At 37.7% G+C, this 25,090-nt stretch overlaps 1 protein-coding gene across 5 annotated transcripts in view; it reads left to right on the top strand.

Moving 5' to 3' along the window:
• RABGAP1L (RAB GTPase activating protein 1 like) overlaps window positions 1–25,090 on the top strand; it is a 257,343-nt gene that overhangs the window by 94,224 nt on the left and 138,029 nt on the right. Inside the window, exon 1 of one of the 5 annotated variants that reach the window (XM_050901441.1) lies at window positions 2,603–2,657. The exons of the other annotated variants lie outside the window; for them this stretch is intronic. Within the exon in view, the coding sequence (XP_050757398.1) occupies window positions 2,607–2,657 (51 nt within the window). The 5' untranslated portion in view covers window positions 2,603–2,606. Of the gene's footprint in view, window positions 1–2,602; window positions 2,658–25,090 lie in introns of those variants that run through there. 5 annotated transcript variants of the gene reach the window in all.

Here is a 25,090-nt window from a genome sequence, read left to right on the forward strand (position 1 = left end):
AAGAAAAGTATATCAATCTAATGGTTAGTTATTTCATTAGCTATTTCATCTTCTGTATGAAAAATTAAGTTTAACTATAAACAAAAGATTGTTATTGCAACAGGATATCGAGTTGATGGGAAATGCATCAGATTTAATACTATCTCACAGTTGGTTCTCAACATGAAACTATTTTATCTTTCCATATTACAGTTGTAGCCAAACGAATAAATATATCGATTTCTAATTTTTTTTTTTTTTTTAATGTTGGTGTTTGAATGGTGAGGATGTGTATCTCTCAATCCAAGCCGCTGCTCGTGGTGGGAATATCCCTTTAACAGGTCTCAAACTCAGTTGCAGCGTGCCTAGCAACATGATGGTCCTGGAGCTGACTTTGCCAAGGAGCAGTGCCAGAGGTTCAGGAGGCCAACATTGCCATGGGGGAAGAATGTCAATGAAGGTGGCAGTGGCCTCCCCAGCCATCCTCCAGGACCGGCTAATTTGCAGACCTTTCAGTTTTATTGTCACTGTCACCAAAAGGATAAGTTTAAGCCTTTGACTTCATCCCCGCCCCCTGTTACCTCTCTCTCTTTAGGCCATTTTATGGATGGAGTGGTGCATCATTCTACTGAAGAACTGAATCAGATTTATTTTGTTGGGGTTTTTTTGATTAAAATATTTTATGTATGGCATTTGAATGGCAAAAACAAACATTACTTTGTTAACTAGATGCCAATTAATTTTTAGGCTTTTCCAGAAGTGGAAGCATCACTGAGGTAGTGTTTTCCTGTCACTTGCAGCATTGCCTGGAACATTGCTTAAAGATAGTTTTTTCCAAAGGTTACATGATTTTTGCTAAACCAAATATGAAGTTCAAGTAAAATCTGATTTTTTTCCCCCCCTATTTAACATAGACGTTTCTTTTTTTTTTAAAAGTATGTACTGAATTTATACATAGATCTCTGCAGTCGCTGATCATTTTTAATTGTTAACAAAAGTCTATGCCATTATTGTAGCTTAGTGGGGTGAAAGCAATTTAGAAGGATATTTAAGAGTAGCTTCCTACTCACAGATTTTTCTAGTCATTCTTAAATGAGATGACTCTCTTCTTGATCTGATACTAGGAAGATCCTCTGAGCTTCATGAGCTTTAAGTGCTAAAGGAAGAGTATGTGAATGGAGAAGAAGCTGTTAATGGCTCTGTGTCCCAGCACAGCCTCGAGAAAATACTAAACCCCCGTCACTTTTACATCCATAATTTCTGTGGACTTTTCCTTTGTCCAAGTACTGTGAAAGGTAGGATGAATATAAGGAAACCTTAGTGCTTTCAGCTGTGCTGACAGGAGGCTAGGAAAAGCAATTTCAGGCAGTAAAAATACCTGGAGATCTTTGGGATTTTATCACAGTCTTATGCTGACTGCTGCCAAACTTAACCCTCTTGAGAAGAATGTGAGAGCAATGCTGAAGGCTTTTCCTTTTAATCACCATGTGACTCGGTCTGAACAAAGAAAAGGTGATTCGGATCAAAATGAAACTTTTGTAAGTGCAGTGATTACCAAGGAAAAGAGTTTCACTTTTCGTATGTGATGTTCATCCCTGCCTCAAAGCTCGCAATCTAAATTTTACAACTGGCAGCATTAGAAAAAGTGACAAAACACAAAGGTTTTGAGAAGGGGAAGCTCAGAGATGTCAGTGTTAATCACGCGAGGGCATTTCTGCATCTTGACAGCATTGCTTTTTGTTTCTTCGTTTTCTTCAAATGAAATAGATAATGCTTGTTGTCTTTTTTTTCCTTGTGTAAGTTATTTGAATAAGCACAAATCTTTTCATCATGCAAGAAGTCCATTTTATGAGATACTTAAATGAAGAATAGGGTAGTGGTTTGGGAAAGTATAATAGAGTGTCCCTGGGAGAGAACAAAGTATGTTCCTTGCGGAACGTGTACTACTTCGAATTTCATACACTTTAGGCAGGGAAGTCTTCAAATACATGTACCAGATGAGGGTTTCTAGTCCCTGTGTGATCTCTCCAGTGTTATTTATGCTTGCTCATGTATTATTTAAAAGTTCTTCTTGTGTGACATCTAAATTTAGAATTGTAAAGGGACAAATGATATTTTCCATGATCAGGCATATTTGTTCTGACCTAAGAAAGACATTTGCTGAACCCACAGGTTTTTGGTGTTTATTAAGTGATGATAGCATACAGGTTGTCATTAGCTGTTTTATTGTGGGGAAGCAAATACAGGAACTGTGTGTTGAGGCAGAAGAGCTGACTGTTCCACAGATGGACTGCTCCTCACCTGTTGCATGAAATTACTGCATCTAATGAGCCCAGGTGAGATTGTGGCTTTGGGGGGGCCAAACACTGAGAGCGAGTGACCTTTATTTACTGATTTTGGTGGTTTACCTTAATGCCACTATGTTACTCTATCTCTGTGTTCACATCTGTGCTTAAATGAGGATTTTCAAATACAAAACACTTGTGTCACTTTGGAATACATATACCCTCCTGTTTCCTGCTGAGATTCATGTAGGTCTCTCTCAGTACGACGTGCCGTTTAAACCTGATTCATGTTCACTGACTAAACCCGTGGTGGTTTTGAATTGTTACCGTTCCGGCAGCAGAATGAAACATGCTCGCGCCTCGCCTCGCCTCCTCTTTCCTTGGTTGTTTCAGGTCAGTCTGGCAGCTTAGCACAAACCCATTTTCGGCAGTGGGTAGGGCTGTACGGCAGAGAACGCTGGCGTGGCTGAAGTGGGTGTGTGTCCTCTGCTTATACTTTTACTACGTGGAGTTAGTCTTCCACAGAAGGGGTGGCATAGGCAGCTGAAGGCAATACTGCCTTAAACTGCCTCAACAAGGTTTTTGCAGAGCTTTGTTTATTAGGGTTTTTAATGGTAAGAAAATTTGTTGTAATTAAAAAAGAGAGTTCTATATACTACGAGTAATGAATTGTTACTAGGTCAAGAACAGATTAGTCTATTTTTCATCTATGCCCTTGATAGGTGAACTGGATCTTCATAAGAGAATTTTACTATAATCAGGTAGATTTTGGACACTGCAGTTTTTATAGTGAGTTTTAATGCAACTATACGTACATAAGGGTTGTAAACAGTCGTATAATGGCAAAGTTTCAGTGGCAGCTTTTTCTTCATTTCAAGGGCTTTGGGGAACACTTTGTGGCTAGAGTTGGATAAGTGCTAAGTGTGTGCTAAAATTACTGAAGCCAAGACAGCAAACACAGGCTATAAATGAAACACCTTTATCCAAAACTACTTTCTGTCTAATATTGGCTACTTAATATTGTCCAGGCAGTATCTCATGTTGGCTTATGAAGATGACATATAGAAAAGCAAAAAATCTAATAAATATAAGCATAACTGCATGCTATCATAATTGAATTATTTTTAAGATTTTTTATTTTTCAACTCAGGACTTTTGTAGACCATATTTTCTGTGATCTCTTACCTTGGGAACTTGCAACCAATTAATTATTTTCCTTTGCTGGCTGTGCTTTACTTGATCTCTGGCTTTTGGGTTTTTTAAAGTTCAATTTGAAATTTGAACTTTAAATTCAATTTTGCTGTTGCATAGATGTGTTCTTCACTTGACTCACGTAAAAACCTTTATGAGAGTATTAGAAAGATCGTGTCCTTGAAGGGAACTACATCTAGTCTTAAATCTATTCAGGCTGCATTTCGTTGTATCTAAAAGAAGCTGTTGCTGTACCTTGTTTACTGGATTTCAGGTGTCTTGGCAACAAGCCTCATCGACAGATGACAAGTTCTCCAACCTCTTCTGTTGGGCTGAAATATTATTTGCCACTGATTTTATTTGTAAACGTTGCTAACTGAAGAAATTCTGTTTTGGTGGTGAATCAGTATTTTTGGATGGGATTTACAGAGATGCTTTATCTCTCTATTGTATTTCCTTTGATTCTGATAGCAGTATATGAGGGTTATTGCTTAAGTGCAGCTGGAAGTTTTGTCCATGTTATCCCTGTGCATCTGCAGCTCGTTTCTTCTGGTTTATCCTGGTGTGAGAAGCTTTTTGGGGGAAAAGTATGTCTGTGATGGTTGGTTGTTGATACAATTGTGCTTCGATGATCATCTTATTTTATGAATTTCACTGCCTTAGTAATGCCTGTATTTTAAAAATAAAAATCATAGCAAAGTGCTCTTGTAACAATGGTATTGATTTTGTTTAAAAATAAATTTATAGCAAGACAAACATTTTTTACATTGGTAAAAAGAGATTTGAAATGTGATGTAGGTGAGGAATACCTGTTGATAATTTATTTTGGGAAAGATTTGGATTTCAAGGGGCAGATGAAATTCAAGAGATAAATATAAATATTGATTCTGAAGTAAAGCAGCCCTTAGTTTTCATACAATAACAAAATGAATTGTATCCATTTCCTGTCAGGAAGAGGATTTTGGGTTACTATAAATCGCCTTATGGAAATGGTAGTTCAATAAGCCATGGCTTACCAAAAAGTATTGAGATATCAGTAATTATAATTAATAAAGAAAACTATTAGCATCACTACCATCACCATCGTGTGTCTGGACCGTGAATACTGAGTGTAACTGGTCCATGGTAGCACAGGTGGAAGGAGTTCGGAGGAATGACAAAGGAACTGCTCTTCTCTAAGGGAGAATTAAAGTCTCTAGGATTTTCCAACCTAGAAAAGACAGGACTAAAGTGCAGGGGAGTATGAGGGGTCTGTAAGGTTGTGAATGTCATGGGGGAGAACTGGATATAGTTACTCATGGTTTCTCTTCCAGTGTAAAAGAATTAAAATCAAGGTAGCAGTATGCAGTGAATAGTGGAATACATTGACAAAAGATGCTCTGGATGTCAAAAGCTGACATGGGTTAAAAATTCAGAAAAATTCAAAGGGGAATAGTGTATTAAGTGCTGTCATCCTGCTTCTGGCTTGGGAGTCCGTATGCCACAGATTACCAGAGACTGGGAGACTATGATGGGGGAATTGGCACAGTATGTTTGTCCTGTTCTTATATTTGTCCTTAGGCACCTGTGACTAGTCGCTGTTGCAGACAGTATTGATGCTAGAGGAACTAAGGGCCGACCTAAAGCGTCTGCTCTTACCTTCCTGCTCTGTTGCGTTGTTACATCTTTATTTCTTTTCATATACTAACTCTGGATATTTCTTTTCATATTTGGTCTGTCAGGAAAAGAATGCACAATTTACTTCGGCTGTTTTTTCTGAATAAAATCGTGAGTGAAAAATGAACATCTGTGGCTGTGCGTCTTTGTGTGTGTGTGGAAGGTGGCTGTGAGAGTAGAAGTGTCAGTATGATCAAGTGTCCCCATCTTTTCTCGCTACTGAAGCAAAACACCTTCTGGAAGAGCACCAACAAAGCAGTCATGAAGAGGACTATATTGCTAGTTCTGATATCACGTATTAGGGGATGAACTTTAACTTTTTCTTCAATAATTATAGTAGTTAAGAGCCAAGCTATTATTATAGGCAGTGTACAGCAAAAAGGGCCTCTTAACCCTATCTAGATGCCATGATTTTTTAAACTAAAAAGCGATGCTGCAAAAGTAGGGATGCCTACGCTACACGTGGCTAAGTCAGGTACCCCTCCTCCCAAGCTGCAGCTCGTTCAGCAGAGGTCCAACAAGTCTTCTACTTTATCATGCCATTAGAAAACTTGTGATATCATACCGATAGGATAAAGGATACGGAGGTTACTAACGTTGCAGAGACTGCAGTATTGTATTCAAGGAGGGACAAAATCCTTCAGAAAATTTCCCTGACAGCCTGTTGTGGCTGATGACATATAGTTAGCAGTTCCCAACAACTAACTGGTATTTTCTCAAGTATTTCTGCAATCACCAAAGTTGACACTGAAGCTAACAACAAAGTCCCATAGTGAACAAGGCAAGTATCTTGATGAGCCATGATGAGGATCGAGTATGGCCATGTTGTTCCACTCCTAATCAGCGGCATGTTATCTGTTTTCTGAAATAATGTGTTATCCATTGAGAAATAAAACCAGAATTCAAACTAGGTCCCCATATAACTGGGCTGATATATTTATAGAGTTGGAAACAGTGTGTAGTTTGCTCTGCCTGTCAGCGTAACTCCAAAACTATATATTCTCGTTAGGTTTTTTAATAGAGGAAAGCTGTTCCATCCCACTTCTTTCATTTTGCAATTAGATCAGGTAACGCTGGTTTGCCCCTAATAACGTTTTCTCATTTTCTTTTAAAACCAGTATCAGTAGTTATGTTCTGTGAATAAAATGTGATTTTTAAGGTGCATTCTGGTTCTTTCTTTGCTAGGTGCTTGTGCCTTGTGTTTAAGTGGCTAAATCATGAAGTGGATTCTCTGTGCTCAAATTTGTTTTCCTGTGTTGCAGTTTCATGCAGCACTGCATCTTCAGGCTAGCTCGAGTCCTCTTCCTCTTGTTCATGGATTCCAGATGTGGAAAAAACGGGAAAATGTCATGCAAAATTGTAGCTTTGGATGTCAGTGTTTAAATTATTTTCATGACTGAGTATGTCTTGTTCATTAAGTGAACTTGTAGAAACCAGCAAGACCACGGGTATTTTCATTTTTCTTCCTTATAAAGTAATTATTATTTGAAAAATAATGTGCTTGTACAGAAAATTTTGAAATTTCAGGTGGATATTTGGTTTATACTGCAGGTTTGGGTTTTTTTTCTGTTATCTTATTGGAAACATTCTTGTTACTGGTAATTTAAAATGTTGAAAAATGAAGATGTGGGCACTAGCAGACATTTCTAACATGCCTCCTAACAATGTTTGCAGTCTAGAAGTCATCAAAACTTTGCAATTTTTTAATCAAAAAGCATTTTTTACAGTTTTTAAATGCGGTAGCTTGTTAGTATTATTAATTACATACATTTTGGTCCAGCCCTTCATCCCTGCTGCAAGCAGAATTCCCACTGACTTCAGGGAACCTTGGAATTTTAAGGAAATTTGGCTCAGTTTTCTATTTCAGTCTAGCAGTGATATGGAAAGCCCTAAACTTCTGATTTTTCAGCAAGTACACAACATGACTCATGAGTATCTCCATTACAGTAGAAGGGAATGCAGCAGAAGCATTACTAATGAGGACAGAAGTCTCACATGAAACAAGTGTCCATCTGTGTTTGTGTGCTGAACTGAAGACAATATGTTAACATATGTTCAAAAAAATCACGTTTCTCATCTCTGTTAAGAAATACTGCTAAAAAAGCATAGACCATGAAACAGAAAAGGGAAAGAATGCTTAGCTGCGGTTTGGTACATTGCACTTCATGTTTTCAGTCTATTTCCTGAATGAGCAAATTGACAGGCAGGATTTAAAAACAGTATTATTCTTCCAGGTATGTAAAAATGCAAGTTGTAAGAATATTATGCTATATTATTTTACATTATTAAAAAACTTTAAATATAGATTGTTGTGGTAAAAACATGACAGTTTAAAAAGTATAACTCTAGGATATTATTTTAGAACTTCTGTATCTGAACTCCAAAGAGTTTGGCTAAATTTTGTTATAGTTTCTTTGTCAAGCCCCCCCCCACCCCCCCCAATTACATTGCTCTTATTTTTTAAATTTAACAGCATATTGGCCACTTTTCCTTGAAGTGAAATATGACCGTATGAACATAAAAGGCATTAAAATATTCCGTGACTAGATTAAAGATTAAGATTGAATCAAGATTAAATCTTATTTTTTTTGCTGCTGTCATCTGTTACTGTCCAGTTTACCTGATGGAATAGTTGAACATTCAAAATTAGAGTTGAAATCTCAAATGCTGTAGGGAGTGTGTGGGTTTTGTTTGGGTTTTTTTAAATGAAAAACATATTTTTCTATTTATACGAGACTGTAATCTTAAAAAAAGAAATTGTTATATAACCGTTTACTGTTGCATAGAACTTTTGTTAGATATTTAACATGGTTCCTTGACTACTGCTACAAGAAGCCTTTTTTCATCCTGTGAGAACTTTCCGCATAACAGAAGGTTGTTGGTCACACTTCAGTTTATTATTCGTGCCGCCTTTATTGTCCACAACAAAATAATCTCATGCATATAAATCAAGTTCAGGTTATGTCTTGTGCTGTTATGGACAAAATTATTTATCTCAGTTCAGTCTCTTCCGTTCTTTCTGGTTCTTCGCAATGGCATCTCTAGCTGTGTTTGAGTTGACCTGCTTTCTTATTAATTGTTTTCTTTCAAAATTAGGGCAATATTAGCATACATTGTGTTATATTTAGATTTCATTGTTCTTGGAGTTCCATGAATTCACAGTTAGATCTAGAATGTGAATTTAATATTTTGTGCCAGTTGATTTGTATCCTGTCTTGGTTACCATTACCACCTCTTAGAAGTGGTTCAGAAGATTGGTAGCAAAATCTTGGCTCTGAACCCTAATAAAAATACGTATTTGTAATATTTATAATAATTTTAGCATTAACACTTAGAAAAATGTAACTCTAAATTTAGACCCAGTTGTTTACTTCTCATAATCGATCAGTGGTTTTGATAACCAGCTTGATTGTAAGCTTACTTTCAACAGTGATGGAAAAGATTTTTTTTTTCTTTTTTATTTTGGTCCCTTGTTTTTAAAGACTTGGATCTTGATCAAATATATAGTTATAGGCTGTAAAATGGGCAACTTTCAATTCACACTCATTTCATTATGAGTTAGATAATTCACAGGCGATAAAATTATGTATAGGAAAAGGCATGAATCTGTTCTGAGGTCTTTTTGACTTGACATTCTGCAGTGCTGGTTTTAAAGATTTCAAATCTAAAACTCATCCAGAACTCACAAAATTAATGCCTGAAGTCATGACTTTTTTAGGCTGCGTATGCTTATGAGTTACATTCCCTTGGAGAATGCTCGAGTGTTTGAGCACATACACTAAATTTCATACCAGCAAGGCAGAAACTACATGCGTTATGGTCCAAACATATTTTGGTGCTATGATATGTGATTGTAAATAGGCCTTAATGCTCTCCCTGGATCAGCGAATTGGCCTGAAGGCACTGTAATTCTGTTGCAATTTTTTTGTTTGTTTGAGCAAAGTATTCTGTGTAGGGTTGTTGTTGGGCTTACATAAAATCTGAGCTGCTCCTCAGCTGAAGTTGAAGGAGGACATCCTTCCTCCCCACCCTGTCACATGCAGAGATACCATCTGGGTGTATGGGATGAACTCCAGATCGGACTTGGAACTAAGCCAGTAGATGTTACAGAAACCTTGAAGCAAACAGAACAAAACATAACCAAACGAAGCCTTTCATCAACAGTGATGCATTCAATGACATAATGATTTTTTAATGTGTGTGACACTATAAAGCATTAATTTCCTCCAGTCAGTGTGGGAAGTTTTGGAAAGGTGTAAATTTTAAGTGTTTTAAGAGTGTTTTGCCTGAAACCTTATGCCTTGTTTTTGAGGGTGTTTCTTCTTGTGTTGTTATCAAATATTGGCTTCTGGAGCAGTGTTTTTTTACACTTCTGATTAGTTAATTTATTTCTCTCAGTAGGACTGAATGTGAAAGAAAAGAGAAGATGCTTAGACAGCCATCCTTACCTTTACTAGTTTTGATTTCTATAATTTTGATTCCCCCCCCCCCCCCCCCCCCAAACTCATTTTCTTAGACCTGTGAAGTGGAAGATTACTTACAAAAGCAAGAACTATTTTTCTGTTCCTTTTTTTTGGATGGTTTTAAACGGCTACTTTTTCTTGTGGTTACACATCGTTATTTTTTTATTTAAAAAAATACCTGGTGGTCCAAATCTGATCTGTTCAGTGCGTTCTCAGTCTCTAAATTTACGTTCTGTTTTTATTACCTAAACTTCAAGTAATAGTATTTCAATCCTGACACCAGGTAAAAATTCTCTATCCTGTAATATATTCTGTTTAAAACAAAGCAAAAAACCCAAGTTATTAAGACATGACCAAGAGCTGATCAGATGGGTTCTAACTAATTTTGCACTTTTTGATCATCCTTGTTTATCCTCGTCTCTCTGAGATTCCCTTTTCCTGGCTAATCGGTGACCTCACTCCTCTCTGTTTCTAACATGCTGCGTCTAAAACTAATTCAGATCTCTAGTTGAGATCTTTAAGTTTAAAAGATCATAGTTGCTCTGAGAAGTTGTTAGAGGGAGCCATGGCGTTCTGAATGGAAGCTCTCAGGCTCCCACCCAGCCACAAATCAGTGTTCCTTTGTCATCTGCTCTGTCTTCCAGACCTCAGTATTATACGGTAGATACCCACAGGGTAAGATCTTTAAATTTAAAGGTCATTCTCAAATGGCTATTAGAGAGGCAATAAATAATCAAGAATACCTAGGACTTTTTGAGGCAAAAATTGTATCTCCTGGCTTTTAGAGCTTTGCATATTGTGATCTTTTTTGAGGTGTAACAGAAAGAGATAGAACAGCACTTCGAAACCTGGGGGTTTAAAGTTAAGTTCCTAAATACTCATTTGAGGCTACTAAGTACACCTGGCCTGATTTTTCAGGATTGCTGAGCAAGCCAAAATCCCAGTCGAGTAACTCAACAGCTGTGGATTTGTTACCAAAACAAGTAAATAATCTCCACAGATCGTTTGTAAACTTCCTGAGATTTCCAATTTGATAATTTTCTTCTAACTCATATTACATGATGATTTTTTTTATCCAAGTTAGGGATTATGGATATTTAGCCTAGATCTTCTTTGTCTCCGATTGTTGAGTTGTCTTGCTGGGATTGACAGTTATACCACTGAAGGAAATACTATTATGAGTTAAATTTAATGGATCCATCAACATAATGGATTGTTTCCATTCCTCCTATCTTTCATTCATTTATATATTTTTAATTCCATTCATTTTGTCAGTCATCTCTTTTCCAGTTCTCCCTTTTCCATGTAGTTGCAATCGAGTGCTTTCAGGCTTTTCTAACAAGCAGTGCTCTGCGTTGTACCGAGAGCATCGTGAATGGAAGCAGCGTGACTGGAGAAGAAGACGAAGAGCTGTTGTAAGAGGGGACTGAAACTAACTGGACAGTTTGAATTCTTTTCAAAGCTGCGTTTAGGTGGTTCCTCCTGACTGATGAGGGAAGCACCTCACACATACGTTTTAGGATACTGTCACCTTGCCTTTCATATCTGGTGCTTGTTTAGAATTTGGTTGAGATCAGAAGGGAGTAGAAAAGTTAGGTAACCTTTCTGAATATGGATTAGAGTTATGATATTGGTATCAAATAGCACGTTTTATACTGCTCTTTTTAGTTTAAATTGGGAACTGGAAGTCTCTGGGGCATGAACAATTAATACTTAATAGAGAGCAGTTGCAAACCAAGTAAGTTTTTGTTGATCAAAACATATTTCAAAGATTCAGAGTTGTACTCCAAAAGGGAGATTTTAACTGGGTAAAAGACGAGAGGTTGGACAGTGTGTGGAAAAATGAAATCAAATGAAACAACGACTTGCTTCAATCTGTGTTTTGCATTGCTTTCACAGTGGGTAGCATCCATTGCATGCTTACTGGAGAGCTTGATCTTGCTGGGCTGACTTTCAGTTAAATTTATTTTTGAAGCGGGCTGCTCTCTTAAACTCAGCAGTCACACTTCTGTCCAGTGCCCAGGATGGGTGATAGGATGGGTGACTTACGCTGTTCTTCATCTAATATATACGAGGTTGTTTTAAAATACTGCTAGGTGATAGCAGGTGGGTAAGAATAAATCACATTTCTGCTCTGTTGGAACCAAGAGCGTTTGTTTTTTCTATCTCTTTCCATCATCCAGTAGAGAAATTTTTTTTACTTCTTGTTGATGCCAACAGGTAGACAACATCCATTCCTTCACTGTGTTTTTTCCAATTCCATGGTTTGTGTAACAAAATAATTATGTTAGACATAAGAGTTTTCTTAGAAGTTGGCACTGTTACATTTGTATGTGCTATCTGGATTTGAGCATTAATAACTGTAAAACAGAATTAGAAAAGTAACGGCTGAAACAGTTGTTTGGTAACACCTTGTTTGCTTGCCCCCTGGTAATTCTTGCTGTGAGGCAAAATTGCACCAGAGTGATTAGCAGCATCCATTGTCTAAGGAATGAACTAATGTCTTTAGCGGACCAGTGATGTGATTTCGTTGAGATGAATGACGCATTTTAGAAAATCCAGATTTAGAACTGTAGTTCTTAAAATTGTCCCCACCAGCTACACAATTCAACACTTTTATGTGAACTCTGAGTTACGTGGTTCCTTTAATGGGGCACTAGGTGAAGAAGGGCTTTGCTAGAATTGGTATTATTATTTTCCTAGCCCATATGGAGCTGAAAGTGAACGCTTAGTGAAGGCTTTTTCAGGAAAGCTGTAAGTGCGTTTCTCAGTATAGCTAGACAGGACAGTTTCCAGAGTTTGGAAATTTTCCTGGTTAAAGTGTGAAGAAAATGTCTGCTTCTGATGAGGCTGCATTTTCTAGACACCAAACCCAAAGCTACCTTACAACAAAAACAGTAAGAAAAATCTTATACTGACATCAGTGGCAAGTTTGTCCGCATAAAAATAATTTGAAGAGTCAGAAGAGTAGTGTAATATTTTAGAAGACGTTATCCCGGAGAGTCAGCACGCTTCAGAACATGCCTCTGTAATGTTTGCGTAAAGCAGAAAAGTGTTTAGCAATTACTTTTGTTACAGCCAGTATTCTAAAATGTGACGGATGCTGTATCCTTTTGCAGAGGTAACTGTATACACTGTCTGTACTGAGTTTCATTCTGTTACCATTATATAAGAAATATTGCACAGTGAAAAATTATCAACTTTTTAATACCAACCTTGCCACACTTCCTGTGCTTCCAAGTGCAGTTAGTTATTCATGCTTATGGCATTTCTAGGTGGATAAGAAGATGTGAATAATACCCAAGCTATATGGGCAGAGCATTAAAATTCTAGTAAGAGTCTAGGTTGTTAGCATGGAAAACCCTACACATAGGAAATAATGGTTCTCCACTATATTTGGCTTTCTAAAGCCTTAATAAAATAGCAGGATAATTCTGATACTTACGTGGATGCGACTATGTATGGAGTCTTAAATCGCTAGTTTATAGGATTGTTGCAGCATTACTTATGGTAAGGTTATGTAAGTGATAAATTGTACTGATAGTGTATTTATGGACAATGCGGTTGGGAAAGAATTATTAACAGTGTAAATAAATGTACTGTTTTGGAGCGCTGTTGTTTGTACTGTAAGTCACGATACTTTATTCAAAATAGGGAGCTGAGAAAAGGTATTATTAATGTGAATAGATATCTCTGTAAGTACTGTTGTGATGTTCCTCAGGCTCTTCGTTTTGCAGATGATGCCGATTACAGTTGGTTATCCCATGCCTCTTACTGTCCTCTATGTCTGTGTAGAAGCAAAGGTCTCAGCCCTCCTGCCCTCCCCAAGAGAACAACTAAATACTTGATGTTATCAAGGAAAGAGCAGAATGGATTTGTTTTAATAATGATTAAAACACAGCTGACCCCAAAGGTAAAGAAAAAATACAAATCTTTGGACAGGGGAGCAAGTGCAATTGTGGTCCTCTTTGTGGAAGAAATTGAGGTGTTCTCTATGTGAGTAACTAATTTGAATCTTAGAAAATAACATCCTTTTTCTCAAAGCGAACAACATAGAAGAAATTGGTATGAGAACAACTTGTTCAGAGTTACCTAAATACCAAACAAAAATGTCTGCATAATAATGAAGAAGAATGTTTTGGCCAAAATTTAAAACGAGAGATTTTGTGAAGGACGTTAACCTCCCAAGCTTCCTCTACTGAAGCTCTCAGGACCGCTTCTCGCCCCCCCAACCAAAAAAAACCCCAAATGTAATGTTCTAGCCTTTGAGAAATATGAAGGTGGTTTTTGTTAAGTAACTAGCTAGTTATTCACATGTACAACAAATTAATGCCTTTGCAGTCACTGCTGGGCAGTGTAGATCTGTAGAGGCAAGGAAGAACGTGATTTAGTGAAAAGACTAGTTTTGAAGTCATTTATTTTTTATTCCTGACCTACTGGTCATAAACAGTTTGTCTACAAATAATAAAATGGGTAACAATTAAAAGTGTCAAGCGCCTTTCCTTTATGTGTCAGTGAAAATCCCCTCCTGCTGCCCCTCGCCGGGGATATTGAAAGGAGATACGAACTGAGGGAAAAGTGGAACCCAGGGAGCAGTTGGGGAAGATTCATTTCCATAAGAAACGAGGCTAAAAATACATCTTAATGCATCGCTAATAGTGATGTATTGGTGAGAGCAAGTTTAATGAAAAGCTGTCTCATGCAGTTACAGGATAACATTGTTCCTGTAATTGGGTACTGAAAGCAGGCCTTGTTATTTGTTGCAACAAATACCAGAGAAATGACAAGATAAAGAAGAGGTCGCAGAATGGTGGTGAAGCTTTTAAAAACAGATTTAAAACAGAAACACTACACATGAACACTTTTAATGACAAGCTGGTATATGAATGGTATCAGTGCTAATGTTTAGTCAGTGGTATTAAAGTTATTGAAACAGAACGTGTTTCCAGTAGGTCGGCAAAGTTTTGTAAAGCCTGCTCAACTGATTCAACAACATAATACTTGAGAAAATAAAGAGAATGGATAATAAATATATTAAAAGTGGAGCGTATAATAGACTGCTTTTGTCTGAAGAAGTGTGTGAGGATTTTCTTGCCCTATGGACGTTACTGTCTTAATTTTGGATGCAATGGTTTACAGTATACAGAACAGAAATTTAAATTATATTACTCACTTCATTCACAGTTTTAAAAAAGCATGGGACTGAAGGCAGAAGAGAAAGCACAGGCACAGCCTGAATAGTTTGATAGTTCCTTGTGTTGCCAAAGCCTGTTTTTGTCGTTCTACTAAGGGGAAATATCTGATAGACCATAGGTCTGGAGGAGGTGGTGAGATCGTTTGGTTGATCCTGCCTCCCATGTCGCACTTGTCACATACTTGTCCACTTTTACAAAGACTGCAAATGATGGAGACTGCTGAGCTGTGCTGGGCGCTCTGCTCAGGTGCTTTGCTGGCCGCTGCTGTGGGGAGAGTGGGTTTGATGAGGATGATGATGGCTATAGATGGCTGTCCTTTATCTGAGACGATTGTTTAGTTTGGCCAAGAAAATACAAGGAAAAGCTCGCAGAGTAGGTGTCAGTTGGGATGCTAGCAAGTTACTGCTAAGGAGCCAAAGGGAAATAGAGGCTGTGCGCTTGGCGAAACCAAAGGAGGTTCCTTTTAGTATAGAGTTAGTTTTCTTAAAGAGGGGCAGGAAAATAAAATTTATCAAGTTCAATTTATCTTACTTTTATGACTTTACATTAGTAATTGTTTAAAGTAACTTCAGTTTTTCTCAGAAATTGGTTTACAATTTACACCATAAGAGTGTCAGTAGACTCTGAAATGTCTGTTGTCTTCATTTCTTGTTATAAACAGTCTACATTGCCAGTGTACCATGTGGCAGCAGCATTTCTCTGCCTCTGCAATTTTCAACAGTGTAGGTGCTAGTGGGCAAAAGCAAATTAGAGAAAGTAACTACTTCTGAATGCCACTGTCTAAAAAAAAATAATGTTTTCGTTAACATTGGTCATATTTAATGCATGTACTTATTGCAAAGAGATTTAGCAACAGTTAAGTGGAAATGACACCTGTCTGCTTTAAGAAAGGTTTTAGCATAAAATGTTCCAAATCCAGTGACAATGTATAATGTTCTGTATGCTAAATGGATATGTAGTATAGTCATTTGTCTTAATTATAGTCAGTCATTTTCTTCTTAGAAGTGAAATGCTAATATAGTTTGCTTTTTAATTTTTATGCTGTACAGATTCCTTTAGTGTCTAACACATTATATATATACAATACACAAATTAAATGTTACAACTGTTGCACGTATCTTAATAGTTATTATCATCATATTTCCCATTTATGTTAAAAACTTTTCTTATTACGTTCATTAAGTTGCCTACCAATCTTGTTCTATAATATATGGATCTTTTTACAGTTCTGATTTCCCATCATGCCAAGAAGCTAGGAAAGTATTTTGTGATGGATGCATGGAAAACCAGTATTTTTTCTTAGCAAAGTAATTGTATTTTGTGTTAAAATCAAAACCTAAAAGTAAAAAACCAAGAGTAATGATGATGTAGAGCACTACTCAATCTGACTGTGCTGAGAATACCGACACTAAAACGGGGATGCATGAGTCAGAGCTTCAGTTAGAGTTGCGCTACTCGCGTGGAGCCAGGTAAAACGAGGCAGAAACCCCATTGCCGGGCTGTTGCAGAGAGCTTTGGGAAGAGCAGCGCTCCCTTCCTTCTCCCTGCCTACCTCTGAGCTTCCTACCTGCCCTGCAGCCACCCTCCTCAGCATCCCCTCTGCCCTGCCAAGGGGCATGGCTCAGTTTGAAGTGAATTTACGTGACTCAGAGGGGATTGGTGTTTTGCAATGTAATTTTCATATGGAACCATGAGGAATGGAAACTTTTGCATTAATCGCTTAGTAAGCGGGAATTAGTTCTTTGTGCTGAACTAGGAGTAGTGTGATGGAGGTATGAATGAGGGGTTGCTTATACAGCGAATTCTGGTGGTTTTTTCCTTAAGTTTTGTAGACTTGATGTTATATATGTGTTAGTAATGTGAATAAGATGGGATCTAGATAGTATTTACTAATGTCAGAGTTCTTTTATTACTGACATAGAGGATTCACAAACAAAAGGAGGAGATTCAGTGAGCCTGCTCGGTAGACGAGAAATAGACTTCATACGGCAAGCAAGTGGGTTTTGAGTAAAGTACTCCCTAAAATTGAATGTTTTTCAGTAGTTGCAGAGAAACAGGCAAATGATGTTATTACATTATATAGTAAGTTATAAAAAGGTGTTCCTTTGGTTACTGTTTAAGGTAAGGGATATCTTGAATCTTTGTGGAAGTATATGCAGAAAAATAAATCTTTAAATAATGATGAGTGTGATTGAGTTGAGTAGTAGTTTCTGTTCTGAAGAATTTCAGATAGTTTTTTCAGTTTTCTAAATGTAGGCCCATATTTTGTTGGTCATTATTCTGCTCAGTTACAGTACTCAACATAGGCCATAGTGTTGCTGTTCAAACTTAGATATTTATGTTCAGTCCCAACCATTTGTTTTATTTTCTGTGAAAGATAAATTGAGTTACATCTGTATGAGTCATTGCATACTTAGACTCTGCTGGTTGGGTATATATATTGTGGTTCCCAGACTGTACAGGTACTAATAAATGTAAGTAATTTACTTTGTGCAACTTCCTTACCAGCCCAGGCTCTTGCCTTACTCCTATTCCTTTATTTGGGGTTTAGATTTCTGTAGACGTATATTTGCTGAGAGGAAGTATTGGTAGAAATTCTTGAAACTTAAGGTTTATAAACCTCCAAGCAATGACAGCAGTTTTAAAAAAAAAAAGGGGGGGGGGGGGAGGTTTCAGGTGAGAGTTAAGATAAAAAACTAACCTTGGTTTTGTTTCTTTGCTCTTCTAAAAATACCTTTCTCCTTCTCTTCACTGTTGTGAAAAATTAATTCAACCCACTTGCCTGCCCCATCTCTAAGTGTGGGAGTGGGAAAAGTCTGTCTTGGTAGGATTTACTAGTGCCAATTCCATGCAGGCAATTCTTTGGACAGTGCTATTTGCTGTTTCTGCTATTAGATACTTAGATAGAAATGGTTTTTTTTGTTTGCAGGACTTAGAAGCATTCTCACTGCTGAAAAACAGTGGGGGGAAAAAAAAGATAAATTTATTTACATACTCATTTCAATAGGTGCAAACTGACTCTGAACATGTTATTTTGCTACATCTACACACCAAACCGATTCTGGATATGATTATATTATTAAAAAATAGAGGAATTGGAATCCACAAGGTCTCAGCATTTAAGAACACTTTTTATAAGGCCTTGATAAAATTTGGGGTTTTTTAAGTAAAAAATGAATAGTTATTTGATTTTCTTAAACACATCTGCATAGGATAAACAGGATTAAACATTTAGTGATGGAGAACCTTGCTTGTAGCAACAGGGATGCTGTCTCGTTCAGGAGAAATAATCCGTCACTATTTTTGTCTCTTTAATTGCAACAATTCTTAAATAATTACTGAAAAATAGCAGAAGAACTTTGCATATAGCTTTCAGTAAACCCTTTCATTTCACAAAATCCATTCTTAACTAAAAAGCAGAGTAGAAATATAAACAGATTATCTACTGTCTGCACTTTATTTGTGTCTGTTGGTCTCTGTTAATGTCAGAGAGATGTACGTTGTGGTATTAACAGGTCTGACATGGATTACTTTCAAATGCATTCTCTTTGTCCTGATTCCCATCTCCTGGGCCTGAGCAGTGATATAATTACTGCTCTTTCTCCTTGAAGAAAAAGAACCTTGAAGAAAAGGAGCCTGCAAGCTCCTTATTGTACAGCCTTGCGTTCTGTTTACATGATGTTATTTTCATGCATTTCAACTTGATTTAAAATGCATTTTTTTGCAATTTGTTTTTCACGTCTTTCTTTTAAAAATAAAATGTTATTTGTATGTTTGATACATAAAATTTCTTTAAGACTTTCTGTGTTGGATTTGGAGATACTGATTTATATTTATCTAAATTTAGGGTTGAAATACAGCATATTGTACATGCCATTGTCTTTTAATTGTAGGGAGTGCTGAACAATTTTTAGTTCTTAAAAAATCAGGTTCTTGTTCTTGAAATGTGACCAATTATCTAATACAATTCTTTGTGGGTGTGGGTTTGCATGGAATATGCCACAGCAAGCGGTGACGTGTAATCTCCCTTTTGAGGAATATGTATTGTACTTCTAAAATACCTACTGACAATAGCTGCCAAAATTAGGTAGAAAATTGAGAGTAAGAAGATATTCGAAGCAAGAACTTAAAATCTTGCTTGCCACAGATTTGTAAATGAGTATCAACTAAAATCTTAATATGGTGGACACGATCATGCATATTCTTTTCCCCCATTTTTAAGATTCTGTCTGCTCTTGGTTTATATCCTGTATCATGAGGGCATTCTAGCAATATTTTAAAAGGCTACATGCACTCAGAGATTTTATTTTTTTTAAGAGAAGACTTAATTTCTAAAACATAAACAAAAATAGAAATTCTGATGTTTTCTGATGCTACCTTCAAAGGCATATTCAAGGTGAATAATTTCCATATGAATGCCGCAGTATTGTCAAAATATCTTTGTGGATGGAGAATCCAGCTATTGGTAGCCCTCGAGGCAGTGTAGAAGAAGGATGCAGCACTGCTGATGCATCACGCTTGACTCTGGGTAAAATGCGACTTCTACTCTGTTTTGGTTAAAAGTTTCAGCATTGCTTTTTCTGTCATTTCTTTCTCCCATAAGATCAAGATGTAGTTTTCCATCAGGAGCTAAGTAGTAATGTCTCAAGCCAGCGTGGCTGAAGAATGGCAGAGCTTTGGCTCCTCTCTAGTGCCTTCCCTTCAGTTTTTTCTTGTCCTTCACAACTGCAAATCAGGTTCTGTTTTCCAGTGTGAAAATCAAAGTATGGTTGTTTAAATATTGTGTTAGAAACGAAAAGCGGCATAAAAATGAGGCAAAGCCTTTAAAATGTAATTGTACTGAGTAGTGAACTACTAAAAGCTGCTCGGTACTACGTGTCATGAGTCTTTAATTACAGAAGTTAAAAGGTTGGTACTTGTGATTTTCCAGATGATTGAAGGCATTCAAAGCTTTTCAAGTCCATGCCACTTCTCAACTCTCCTCCCACCTCTATTTGTTCATTCTCCTTTGGTCGCCTCAGTGTGTGAGTCAGGGAGAGATGAAAAGAAATAATTATCAAAGCAGAAGAACACAGAATGAACAAATTAGGTATTTTAAAAAATATTGTCAGGATTTGAGCTATACTTAGCACTCCTTTAGCTTTCCAGAACAATGGAGAGTTGCATTATATTTTGAGTTAACACATGTGCAAGTTACACAATACTAAGAATATTCCTAAAAAGCATTTATTGATCCAGCTCAAAATGTGTAAAAGAGAGAAGCCTTTTAAATCAAACAGCATGAATTTTTTATGTTTTGGGATCTTTGCCCCTTCTTTCTATTCTTCACCTTTTAAACTTGTGTTAATAGGCTCTCTACCAAGATTTTGATTTATTACAAATAGGTTTTCATGGTAATATATTGATTTTTTTCCCCCCCCCCTCTGTTGGAGAAACGCTCCCTACTTTGTCAATCATTTGACCCCTCTTGTGATGATAGTCTGCTTTCTTTGAATGTTTGAGAAAGAGCTTATGGAGAGCTCCCTTTGAATGCTCGCTGGGGACGATACAGAAGAATTGGATTAAATTTTGTCCTTGGTTTAAGAAGGTTTTAAATAGATGTTTCTCATGTCTCAAGGTCCCAGCTTTGAGGTAAACAGCAGATGTGAGATGGGTGTGCTCTGCCTCCCTTGGTACGGTCTGCCATTGCACGTTAAAAAAACCTGATGTTTGTTTAGCTAGAAAAAGCCAGCCTGAACGTGAGTCTGAAGCGTCGTCATTTAGGACCTTTCCTGGAAAAGGAAATTTTCGAAAGACGTTTTTGACTCTAGTTCCAATTCAGAGTGCTGCTTGTGTGTGTTAGTCCCATGACAGTTTACTCATTTTTTCCCTGTATGCCTAGTTACTCTGCTTTAATTTTTGAAGCGTTTGATGTAATCGATGTGTCAGTTTTTGCTGGGCTGCATCTGCTTACAGTTGTCAGTGGGCAACTTCTCCCTTCTTTCCAGTGGGCTGTTCTCCTGCCTCTTCTCAGTTTCCGTGTGTACAGTTTGCCTGTCTGTCCTGCTTTGGGGGGGGTGGGGGGGTGGCTTTGTTCTTCTAAATTTCATTCAACAGTTCAGTGATGAGGATGGTTTCAGTGCTGGACGCCTTTTATCTAGGGCCTCTAGAAAGGCTTGTCTGTCTAATGTCTAGTTCAGAATTTAGATTTAGCTAAGGTAAAGAAGCCTGCTTAAGAAATTGATGATAAGTAAAAGTGAAAGTTTTTAATATTAATAATTGTGATACAATAAAAGTATTTAATAATATCTCATTTCTTCTTGGCAAATATTACAGTTTTTAGTGACAGATATTAACTCTGCAATGCAAGAGGTTGAAAGTGATGATAAATAAAAAAGAAACTGGCATTTTGGTTTTCATTGTCCCAATGGATGCGTAAAAAATTATACCACATAAGTAATAATAAACGACACTGTGTCAATTTGTATTTAAATGATCACAAATTGTATTTCCACCGCATAAAAGCAAATCTTTTAATGACCACTTGCCTCTGCTACTGAAGTGGTTTGTAGTGCTAAATCCTTTCAGGCTCTCACTTCTGTTTCCCTTTTATAGAGTTTGTTTGTGTTTAACGGACAACTGTAGCCTAGAGTTGTGTCTGGAAGTTGCTGTTTTCAGATTGATTGGTGTGTGAATATCCTATGGTACTTTCTACACAAATACATTACGTTTTATTTAGGATAGAGCTGTATAAGTAGGGAAGAATAAAATCTGTGTTAAGTTAGTATAATTACAGAATCAGTGGAGGGGTTTAAAAATAGCTAGTCTCAGATGGTATTTGATGAAGGTAATTAAAGCATGAAGAGTAATGATAAAAACCTTTTGTTCTGCTGCTCTCTTGTAGTGCTTCAGGCTTAATGTTTTACAATCAAAGCACTAGCTTCTGGCCTCGAAACCTCACTGTGATGGAAACTTCTTGTCTGCTGCAGAAATGGAAAAAAATTTGCTAGTCTCCTCTAAATATATACATTAATAAAGAAATACACTATTTCAAAAGGTATTGGTTAGTGTGCTTGATATGTTTTATCTGTTCATAGCACCTTTGCTTTTTTGGAAGAAATACCATCCAGGCAGAGTGACATGTTAATAAAAAACAACCCTTTATTAACTGCTCATGTATATAGTTTTACTATTAGTGGCAAGTAAATAGAAAAGGAATGTGATGCTGGTTACCATAGCTCGCTAGATGGATATTCTTGTGTGAAAGCGTTGGTAACCAGCCGTTGCCATGAAGGCCTACAGGTGGTATGGTGAGCAGATACATCCTCTTTGGTGCATAAGGCAGAGCATCGCCGGCAGGTCAAGGGAGGTGATCTTTCCCCTCTGCTCAGCCCTGGTGAGACACAGTGTCCAGTGCTGGGCTCCCAGGACAAGGGAGACATGGGCATGTGGAAGTGAGTCCAGCACAGGGCCATGAAGATGATCCATTGTCCAAGGAGAGGTTGAGAGCTAGGATTATTTAGCCTGGAGAAGAGAAGGCTCATGGGGAACTTATCCATATGTATAAATACCTGGTGGCAAGAGGTGTTAAAGAAGACGGAGGCAGACGCAGTGTTACCCAGTGACAGCACAAAGGCAATGGGCTCAAACTGAAATACAGGAAATTCTGTTTAATGATAAGAAAAAACTTTCAGCGTGAGCATTGTGAAACACTGGGACAGGCTGCCCACGCCGGTTGCTGAGTCTCCATCCCTGGAGATACTCGAACACTGAATCTGGTCCCGAGCAACCTGCTGTAGCTGCCTCTGCTTTGAGTGGGGGGTTGGACTAGACCATCTCCAGAGGTCCATTCCAACCTCAACAACTCTGTGGTTCTGTTTTAGTCAAAAAACTCTAAAATTGCAGGAATTTAGCTGTATATTTCTGTACTGATAAGAATTTTTTTTAAGCTATGTTGATTATACCTCAAGTTGTCCATGGATTAGTATTTGTATGTGCTTAGAAGAAACCTCTTCTGTGCTTTTTTTGCTTGTTCAGGCAGGGTGAATTTATCTTTTCAGGGATGAGATGAAAATTTTACAAAGGATGTGTTTTATCCAGTTTGGCAGTCTGAACATATAATTGAAACAAAATCATTGATAGAGTCACTTCTGAGAAACTAAAATTCTGCTAGCTGCCTAGAAAGAGGGAATGAATGTTCCTGTTTCACTGGCTCCGCTGCTGAGGCGAATTCCCATGTGAAGCAAAAGTGGATATTTAAAGTGTCAAGAGTGTGCAAGTTAACAGTACGTGGGTTAAGTTAACAGTACTATGTTAGAGATTACCTTGTCAGAAAGATTACCTTGTAAAAAGTAAATGTGAATATTTGCTATCTCCTCCTACTGACTTGCTGTGTAGATACTAAAGTGACTACTACTTGCCAGGTACCTCACTCCACTCACAAACTAAGCTCCTTTCCATGGAGGCAGGCTTTGTGTACGCTCACGCAATGGAAATATGAAAGCTTTGGAAGATCCTGGCTGCTGTCAGGGAAAACAATACTGATCACCAGATGCCATCCTTCTGAACCAGACAGCTGAGCTGGGACAAATTCTCACCACAGCAGGTGACTTTCAGCCAGAGTTAGGAGCCCGATTCCTGAGTGGGATCTTCCTTTACCCATTTCTTCTTCTCGTCTCCAAGTCTTCTTGGAGAACTCTAATCCTTATAGCAGAGGTCCTAAATAGAAGCAGAGACAGGACAAGCTACATTGTATGTCTGAAGGGTCCATCCAGGAGGCACAACCAGAGATGGGGAAGGGATGTCTAGAGGTCACCTAGTCAAGCCTTTCTCTCAGAGCAGGACTGTCGCTATCACTAAATCAAGGCAGCTACAGCTTGGTCTAGCAAAGTCTTACAGACCCCCAAGGGGGGGTTCTGAATCCACTCTGGGTAACCTGTTGTGCTGGTGCACTGCCTTCCTAGTGTCCCATCAATGCACAGGGTGAGCGTACGCGTATAGAACACATCTCAAAGAAAAACAGCCAGAGGTAAGTAAGCTTTCATTATTCTTACATCTCTTTCATGAAGATGAGTGGCAGTACTGTTAGCGTAACTGTGACCAAGCAGTTGTTAGTGTGAATAGCTCGTGTGCTGGCAATTCACTCTAGCTTACCTGGCACTTAAGTCCCAGCGTGGATAGGTCTGAAGCTCCGATTCCCAATATCATTCTGCATCTGTTAGATTTTATAGGTAGTGGAAATACATATTTTCTTTAGAACTAGAGAGATTCCAAAAAGCTGGAAGACTGCAGGCTAAATTGAGCTTATCATGCGTTATCATAGAATGATGCAATTTGCATGAATTTTTAGGAAAATATTAGGAACAATTTTGCTTAATTTGGTGGCGGAACACTTAAAAGTAGGTTTGAGCGAAGCTGGAGATGTTTATGTACAGACTATAAAATTACTCAACTCTTCAAAGATCTTGATATAGTAAACAAAACAAGGTTATCATTTTATGTTATTTTTTCTAAATGAAAAAGCTTGAGGCAGTTATGGTTTATGTCAAACCATTTTTTTGTATAAAAATGATAGAAAAATAAAATTTCCTGTACTAAAGGAAATACCAGTGTACCAATACAAACAACCCATGTCGTAACTGCGGGGAAAAAAGTTCTTGACTTAAATGACTTTGAGATTTTATAAGTATAGTACACAGAGAATCAGAAAAATGTAGGTGTCTGCCTCCATCTTCCCTGTAACCTCCCTCTCGATAGACTGCAATTAGCTTGCACTTTAGCCTTCTCTTTCTCAGGTTAAACCAGGCAGCCCTGGCCTTTCCTCGTATCATGTGCTTCAGCCCTCAAGCTCTCTTGGTGGACCTCTGCTGCACTCTCTCCGCTTTGTTGGTACATCGCTTGTACTGACGGGCTTGACACAGGACACGCAGTGTTCAAGATGCAGTATCGCAAGTGCTGAGTACAGAAGAATTATCACTTCCCTTGATCTGCTATATAGGATGCATACATGAACGAGCAGGGAAATGAGAGATCTGCTTTGAAAGCATTAAGAATATTGGGGAACCAAATACATGGGATGTGACAAATGTACTCGGAACTACACCATTTAAAAAAATAAGCAAAATGTGCTTGCTCAATCTATTGATAACAACTCTACAGGCACAGATTTATAAATATAAGCGAAACATTGCTGAATTTTATATAACTTCTGAATAGTGATGTCAAAATCTTTATGTAGAGATAGCTCTTATTTTAGAACAGTGAAGCCATAGCACTGCTAAATCAGTAGCAGTTCTGCTTCTGACCACAGTGAAAGCAGAATCAACCCCCAAAGTATTTAATC

This window comes from Gymnogyps californianus, chromosome 8 (assembly GCF_018139145.2).
Source record: "Gymnogyps californianus isolate 813 chromosome 8, ASM1813914v2, whole genome shotgun sequence".
NCBI lineage: Eukaryota > Metazoa > Chordata > Aves > Accipitriformes > Cathartidae > Gymnogyps > Gymnogyps californianus.